The sequence below is a fragment of the Fulmarus glacialis genome, unplaced genomic scaffold (assembly GCF_000690835.1).
Source record: "Fulmarus glacialis isolate BGI_N327 unplaced genomic scaffold, ASM69083v1 scaffold6848, whole genome shotgun sequence".
NCBI classification, from domain to species: Eukaryota; Metazoa; Chordata; class Aves; order Procellariiformes; family Procellariidae; genus Fulmarus; species Fulmarus glacialis.
In genome coordinates this window covers 1-8,517 of record NW_009230043.1, presented here as the reverse complement: position 1 = coordinate 8,517, position 8,517 = coordinate 1, and the positions used below count along the sequence as shown (strand labels likewise).

At 51.8% G+C, this 8,517-nt stretch overlaps 1 protein-coding gene across 1 annotated transcript; it reads right to left on the bottom strand.

Moving 5' to 3' along the window:
- Positions 1–3: 3 nt before the first annotated feature.
- STT3A (STT3A, subunit of the oligosaccharyltransferase complex (catalytic)) lies at positions 4–7,320 on the bottom strand (the record flags this gene model as incomplete). The annotated part of the gene is made up of 15 exons (XM_009584070.1): positions 7,193–7,320; positions 6,831–6,891; positions 5,959–6,080; positions 5,539–5,684; positions 5,168–5,258; positions 4,365–4,471; positions 3,787–3,951; positions 3,051–3,231; positions 2,351–2,506; positions 2,053–2,144; positions 1,196–1,351; positions 897–1,085; positions 699–815; positions 515–617; positions 4–53 (listed from the first exon to the last, which is right to left on the bottom strand). Coding segments are annotated over exons 1-15 (1,824 nt in total), but the record flags the coding sequence as incomplete, so codon positions are not given.
- Positions 7,321–8,517: the final 1,197 nt, after the last annotated feature.

The window sequence follows — 8,517 nt, the reverse complement described above, 5'->3', positions numbered from 1 at the left end:
CCCCGTGTCCGTGCTGCCCCCGATCCGCACCATCCACAGGAACTTGTTGATGTCTGAAAGGTGGAGAGGAAAAAGTTGGGGGCAAAGAGCGAGGAGTTGAGGGCAAAGAGCAAGTTGAGTTGAGTTGGGGGGCAGAGCGCGAGGAGTTGAGTTGGGTCGGGTTGGGGGGCGGCGAGCGAGTGGAGTGGAGTTGGGGGGCAGAGAGCGAGGAGTGGAGTGGAGTTGGGGGGCAGAGAGCGAGAAGTGGAGTTGAGTTGGGGGCAGAGAGCAAGGAGTGGAGTTGAGTTGGGGGGCAGAGAGCGAGGAGTTGAGTTGGGGGGCAGAGAGCGAGGAGTGGAGTTGGGGGAGAGCAAAAAAGGTATGTGCAGGTTTCAGAGAGGAGCATTTTGGTACCGTTTCCACTTTGCAGCCTCAGCTGAAGGTGGGACTTTGCTCATTTAAGAGCTGTTTTGGAGAAGCTTGCGCCACCGGTGCTCCGTGGATGGGTTTGACCCAGCTCAGAGCAAGATCTTACCATCAGATGAATACCCAGTGAGGCCTCCAAAGATCACTAGCACGTAGCTGACATCCAGCTCCCTCATGATCTCGTAGGCTTTCTCCTCTGTTGATGCCATTGCCTGGAATGGACACAGTGTCAGTCACGCCACGTGGTGCCCCCAGAAAGTCGGGGCAAGGCGGCAGGTGAGGGAAGGACCTACCTGACCGACGCGGGAGATGTGCGTGTTGTTCCAGGTGTTGTTGTCCACCAGGATGGTCCGGTTGGCCATGGCGGTTATCTGGTACCCATAGTCCCACCAGGACATCACCTTTGCGTCCTGCACCCAAACGCCAGACGTGCCGTCAAGCACCTCAGTGGACAACGTTGGGTCCCTGCTGCCCAAATTACTCCCGTTTACCTCCGGCGTGTTGTGACGCAGCCAGTAATAAGCTTCTCTGAAGTCATCAAAGATGATCCTGCTGCCATCCCCACCCCGGGCGGACAGCACGATGGAGGGGGAGGAGTACGCCTCGCTGGTCACCCAGGTGGAGTGGAAGGTGTAGGTGATCAGGAAGAAAGCCATGACCAGGATCATGCCACTGGCAACCTGGGGGGAACAAATTGGGGTCAACGCTGGAGGGAAGAGGCCATCAGCTTCCCGCACTTGTCTCCACCAGGACTAGATGTCTTCTCCCCCTTCCTAAGCCCAACACTCACTTCATTTTTAATGGGGTAGGTGGAGTCTTGTTGCTTTTTGCTCTTCTTGTCCGGTCGGCTGATATCCAGGTTCTTCATGTAGGTGGACAACACCTGAGAAACCCCGATGCCGGACAGGATGCACATCACCGGGGCCAGCACCAGCATAAGCCGCACCTACGGGCAACAGTAGAAGCGTCAGTGCCTGTCGGAGAAGAAATCGGGGCAGAAATCCGAGAGAAGAGAGAAATTAAATGCCATCCCTAATTCAGCACCTCGAATTCAGCAGAAACATCAGCCTCGAGATAAACTCGTAGCCGATCACTTTAGTGGGTGCAGACTGGGAGCTGCCACCATCTCAGTTGCCCCTGAGGGAAGTTCTCTGAAGACCTCAAAATTGGCCAAGGTGCAGAAGTGACCTCAATTTAACACCCTTGGGCAATCTTAGGTGGAGCCAAGAATTAGTAGATGCCTCCACATCAGAAATCAACCCACGTTTAGGGCTTGGGGTGCTAGAGCAAGAGTGAAAACGGGCTCATAAGCAGCGTTTGTCATCGGTCCTTGCGTGGATACCTGGAGAAATTGTTTGGGTTTGCAACTCAACTACGGGAGACCAGGAACAGAGACCCAGGGGTGGACAGCGGTGGGCCATATGGAAGCGAGTAACACCAAAACCAGTACGTTTTGCAACGTCACGTTGCCTCGCTGCACAGAGGGGCGAATAAACCAGTTTTAAGGAAGGGAGAAAAGCCTCATGAACGTTTCAACCAGCTCACGGTGGAAGAACCACGATCAACAAGGTCAGAAAAATATATTAAATCCGCTTCATTAAGATCATTTCGTCATCCTGCTTACGCCCAGCTGGCAGCAGCCCTCACCATCACAGCGGAGAAGTACATGCTGGTCACGCCGTACATGATGATAAAAATGCGGGCGTCCGAGAGGTTACTGAAGCAGTAATACAGACCGACTGCAAAGAGGAAAGAGAAACGGGTCAGGTTCACCTTTATTTCGCCTGAAATAAAAAACAGCCGGCAGAGGCACGTAGCACTCCACCGCAGACTCAGCACCGCGAGGAGAGGGAAGGCTGCGGTCGCGGCCGGCAGAATAAAACCCTTCCGGCGTCGTAGGGTGATTTAATGAATCGGGGTCTGACGACATCTGCGCTGGACTCACCTGGGAACATGAAAACGAGAAGCTGCAGGTCGAAGTAGTAGGAGGACCAAGTGGTGGGCTGGTGCTCGGAGACGGAGGCGATGATGGGGATGTTGTTCTTTGCGTAGGAAGGATCCAGCAGGGAGTAGAAACGCCCCGTCCACGGGGAGATTTTCCCTAGGAAAAAGGAGGGAGGGGGGAAAAAAAAAAATCATATTCAGTTCCAGCAGAGAGTAACCAGCAATGCTGATACGTTCTCTCACACGGGAAGCACGTGCAAGGCTGAACGAGCAATCCTGGACCTCGTTTAAAATCTTTATTACTCAAAACTACCATTTTAGAAAGGAAATAAAGTGCAATTTTACCCTAAAAAGACTTCTGCCCTGCCCGACCTATATTTTTAGCATCTCTTCGCTACTACAGATCGACATTCAGTTTCTGAAGCATCAGCTCAGCGTCCCCAGCGCGCGCCGAGTCATGGCAGGTTTCTGTCCGCGCCTCGTGTCACCCGGCGCCCAGATCTTACAGCTGCTTCTTAAATATTTCCCTGCTAACGCACAAATTAGGGCAGGTCCCAGCCTCCCCCTCAGAGGGGGGCTCGCAAGCAGCGACACTGCAGTAATGCGGAATTAGGACTGACAAATTACGCGCCCTTCAAAGAAATGAAAGGAGGCGAAGCCGGCGGTGAAACGCGCTCATCATCGCCACCATCTCGGGCTACCTGTCAGCATCAGCACGGCCCCGATGGTGAGGAGGACGAAGCCGACCAGGGAAATGACGCTCCTGAAGAGGATTTCGAATTGCTGCGGGTTCAGCTTGCTCCGAAGGTAGTCTACGAAGGCGTGGATCTGACACAAGCCGAAGACTCCAAGGGCAGCCATGTGCTCCGAGGAGAGGACCGGCTGCAAGCAAGGGAGAGCATGATCCGATACAGAGGAGAACAAGAGCCGCGTCGCGCCCGATACTGGCTTTTTTTTAAAAAAATCACTTCTCAGCAAAATCACTGCCAAAGTCACGGGAAACCGTCCCCTCCCCGCGGACGGCACAGCTGGCATGAGTCACTTTCTTACATCAGCTTTGATTCCCAGATAGGAATCCACATGGAAAATTAAACCCATTCTCCTGAAAACGTGAGCTAAGCAGGCACTTTTCCTGCTGTACCAAGATGCACGCTGGCGTGAGTGTTTCCTTCACCGAAAACAGAAATATTTTCATGAAAGGCAACCGGTGCCGTGAAGGTTATTAGCAGCTTTGAAAGTCATCCAGCACCTCCAAAAGCTAATCTTGCCAAAGGTCGCAACGAATCGGCGTAACGGGAGCTAAGAACAAGAAGCCAGCACCCACTTATAACGGTCAAGGGCGAAGGCAAGAAAAGAAACCCGGTGCCAACTCGCTGTTGTTCTGCCACGACCCACGAAATAACCACCCGTGAGTCTGCGAATCATTCTGGTCCCCACCTGGAAGCCAACAAAGGAGATCTGCATCGAGAGGATGGTTCCCAAGCAGTAGACCGTGCAATAGGCTACGTAGATCCTGTGGGAGAAGCGGCCGGTCAGCATCAGCACAAGAACATGCAAGGGGATGAGGTTAATCAGAAAGACGTAGCCACCCCACGAGGAGACCTGCCAAGAGAGAAAACAAACAAAAAACCCACAAGTTCCAGGACTGAAGAGGTTGCGCAGCGGAGGTCAAAGGCGGCAGGTTTGATTTTCCCTGGGATCACGCGCGGGATTTTCACCCAGCGGTAACGCCAGCTGAGATCTGTTCTTTCCAAGGGCATCCTCAACAGTCACGGCTGCCAGAAGCCCAGGTTTTCAACGCTATTAATCAAATCTTGCACAAAAACCCGCTAGTTTTGCTAAGTGGAAATGAATGAAGAAAGCATCCATTCCATTTTCACGCCAAGCCCTTCGCAGAAGTTCTAGTTCCCTGAATACAAGGACGCAGGAACGGCAACGCCATGTATTTTGGTCACCGTATCCAGAGCGGTCCTTGGAGTCAGAAATACCTCGGCGCCGGGAGAAGGAACGCTTACCATGTAGAAATAGGCAAGAGCACACATTGCTGCCCAATAGATGGAGCCAGTTTTGACGGCTTTGATCCACATGTAGTAAGTTAACAGCATGCAGAATATAGCGATACCTGGGTGGAAGGACACAGAAAGATCAAAGCAAGCTCACGTCACCGCTGAAACGTCAATATAATCTCTGGGGGACACCAGAGCACTCAATTGCATTAAAAATATATATATATAAATGCTTTTGCTGCTCCAGCAGAAGATGGAACAGCACCTCGTACGAAGGCCCGGGAAAAGGGCTTCATATCTGATTTCTAGATTGAGACACTGTGATGTTTGTGTCTTACTGTAGATAACAGCTCACGTGGCTTCTTCTAGCCACACCAGCTAGCCTTTCTGCACACAGCGACTCCTTACATGGCCCCCGAAAGCCCAGCTACGGGAGAGGAACCTGGATCCTCTTCTGCCCTAGGCAGAGATTGCTGCCTTTGCCAGCCCCGAAGTCATTGCCAGAATGGAAAGAAAACCACGGGGGAGCCGCGCCGCAGCTCTGATCCCGAGCAGAGTTTGTGGAGGTGGCAAAACCCTTTTTGACTTGCAAACAGGGATACTCGGGGAATGGGGAAACACTCCCTCTCCTCAACCGCGTAGGCGAGAACAACCACCGACCCCTGAGCAGTTGGGGCTAGTAAACCGCAGGGACCTGGCGGGGCTCGCTGTGAAAGGATGGTTCTTCTATCGTGCCCCGTAGCAGCTATACCATCATTTTCCAGCACTCAAAGTTGTTAAAGGTTTCCCCGCTCCGCGTGTCGCAAACTCACCTTCGTTATCGTAGGAGCCGGCAACAGATCGAGAGATGTACCCGGGCACAACCGCAATCATGGCTGCAGCAAGGAGTCCTGCCCCTGCATCCTGGGGAGAAAAAACACAGCCAGAGGGTGGAAAAAGCCATCGGTTTTTAGGGCTTTTTTTATCATGCCATACTACACACGGATATGCCTCAAAGGAATAAAAATTGAGTGTTGAAATTTTAAAACAGATCTTCCATTTCCCAGAAGTGCTGGGTTTTGACCAGCGTGGTGGTCACCTCCAAATGTCCGATACAGCTGCCAGCTGCCTTTCCAAAAGTCACACAGCCCGCGCTCCTCCTTAAAGCGAAAGCCTGCAGGGTACGCCCTGATCTTCCCCTTACCTTGAGCTCTTTGGTGAGGTGGTAAGTCACTATGGTGGTGAAAGAGGAGAAGAGGGGAGCCAGGAACACGCAGACGTTTCGGATGTCGATGGTGATGTGGAAGAAGTGCAGCACGTGGTAGATTGCCGCTGATGTGATCATCAAGCCTGTGGGACAGAAACGACACCGTTATCAGGGCGCTCTCGGTCTGCTCGCAGCACCGGGGCTCGTTAGCTTGCAATTAACAGCAGGGCAGCCGAAAGTCTCATCAGGAAGGAGCTGCTGCCCAGGATGCCTTGATGAAGGCATTCCCCGAGCTCCCCTCCTCTCCTAGCTGGCACTCACGGCTCTGCTCCATGTACGCTATTCACCCCCCTCCGAAATCTGCCCCTCTCCCTTGTGTGAGATGTGTTTTGGCTCAGCAAAAGCCTGACGGCTTACCTGGATAAATGGTCCCACCGATAATCCTGCCCAAGGGGTACCACGCTCGGTCGTCAAACCAGTTGTGGAATTTATAGAAGCCCTCCTCCGCCAGAAAGCGTGTTGTGCGGTAGTTAAAGTACCTGTAACAGCGACAAGAACTAAGCATCTCCGCATCCGCATAGAGATATATTGACTGCTCACCGCTCTGCGGGTCACAACTGCAGTCCTTAACGAGCGTTCAGACAATGAGGCAGCTTTTGACAGGCTGTTAAGTACCAAATTGCGTGCCCCTTGGGATACCCTTCTCCGATGTCTAGGGGTAAGAGAGCGCTGTAAAGGCCGACAACGCGTTTTCCATGCAGAGGCAACTAGTCCATTTTCCCTAGACTACCGCAAACCTCAGCTGCAAAGGTTCATCCCTCCTCCTAGGGGATTTAAAAGTGGGTTTGCAAAGGTAATAGGCAACTAGTCCATTTTCCCTAGACTACCTCATCCCTCCTCCTAGGGGGTTTAAAAGTGGGTTTGCAAAGGTAACGTTCTCCCTTGCGCCTGATTTAGCCAGCAACAACCCTGAGATGCAGACACACAAGTTGTACTAGGAGACCTCTCTCCTGCTGTGCCCTGCTCAGGCAGGGAATAACCACATCCCAGCATAAAAGTGGCGTTGGGCGATTATCCCAACTTAGATCCAGGCTGCAGGATGAGTCTTGGGAACAGGGAAGTGAATTTTGGATCTAGAAGAGGAAAAACTAGCTGTACTGAAAACTGCCCTCCAAATCCCTTATCCTCAGCAGGGATTAACTTGAGCCCAGCAACCACCACCCGACTTCCGTGTGCTCCAGAAGAGAAAAACCCAGCAGGCCCCCACAAAATGGGAGGAAGACACTTACGGGTCAAATTCATGGATGACGCTTTCAAATCTTAAGACGGAAAAAAGCCTCGTGGAGAAAGCTGCAAACACAGAAAAAGGGCAGAGTGAATCTACAGCGCTCGGCGAGCCAGAGTTTTATTAGGTCGATCATCTGCTTTGACTGATTAAAGTTGCTTGTCTCAAACTGGTCGTTGGGAAGATAAAGATGTATTTTTCAAAGGAAGAAATACGGAAGGAATAAGAGCGTTCACTTAAGAAAGACGAGAGCTTCACAACCCATAAAAGAAGAGAAGAAGGAGCAGAGGTGGCTCCATCCCAGGGTCCCCCTTTGAGGGCACTGGCAGCCATCTGCAAGGCCGGTGCGGCAGGATGCGGACTTACACAGCACAGCTGCCATCGACAAGATGAGGAGCTTGAGCAGAGTGTCTTGCTTCTCGTAGGACAGCCGGAGAAACCCTAACTTGGTCATTTTCACATCAAAACCAGAGATTGAGGATGCCTGAGCGCCTGAAAACAAACGAGGAAGATGATCAAAGAGCGAGCCAGCTCGCAGCCCCACAACATCTCTAAAGGTTTCATGAAATAGGACCTTAAATACCCCACTCCTGCCCAAGGAAGCTGTTGTCCACCCTTCACCCCTGCCAGACACTTTTGCTGATCCGAGTCTCCCTTCCCCAAATCCCCTTGCCTCCCATCCTCACCTGATCAGTTGCCCCAAGTCTCGGCAGAGGTTTTTCTTTCTTTTACAGAGACCAGAACTTCTTCGGGGCAGAGGACGCGTCTGTTTCTCTGCATACAAAACAAAACCCAAGTGTAAGCTTTTACCAAAACCACTAAATTTTCCCCCGCTGGTCTCTGGAGTTTAACCACCACCTGTAAGCGATGCACAAAAAAAGTAATCCATGGAGATCGTAAGAAGCCGGTGCTGTTTTCTCACATATAGGAGGTCTGAACGGCTCCTGGCCACTGCCACTTTGAATTATTGATGTTAAACATATACATCCCAGTGGTTTCCTAATGTGGACCAGGACAGTAAGTCAGCTTTATTTATATCGGACAACTTGGCTGTTTAATTGAACCTCCCTGGGTGGAGGAAGAGCCAGCAAAATCCTAGTATTAGACACCAAGGAAGTGAAACTGTGGCCAGAGAATAATGTCTTTCTACGCTTGAAAACACTCAGGTTTCTTTAAAATACTTCTTTACCCAATCAATCCAGAAAAAAACCCCACCACTCCCTGCAAAGTCAGTCCCAGAACTGGTGGATAAATCCTCAGTTCACGTCTCTGAACTACAACGCCGGGGAGGGCAGATTTGGACAGGCTGAGATTTAAAAATAAAATACAAACAGGGCCTGGGTCTCTCTGTGACCTAGAAGTGATTCCGACTCGCACACGTTCGTCACTAATTGATATAGGAATAACCCCACGTTGTAATTATTTCCTGGTTCGCCTGGGGATCATAAGCAACAGCTAATAACGATATAACACAGATGCCTCCCGGGCACGAGTGGCTCTGCCACCACGGTACCATGGGTACCCCGATTTCCACAGCTCCGACAGATGACTCGCGGGGTGTTGGGGGATCCTTCGCCACCCAGTAATGCCAGAGCTACTGGGGGAACCAGCAGCCCCCGGCCAGTCACCAGGTACTGGGGTGGAAAAGAGGAAAAGCTGTCGCTGTGCTCTGGACTACAGCCCCGCTCTCG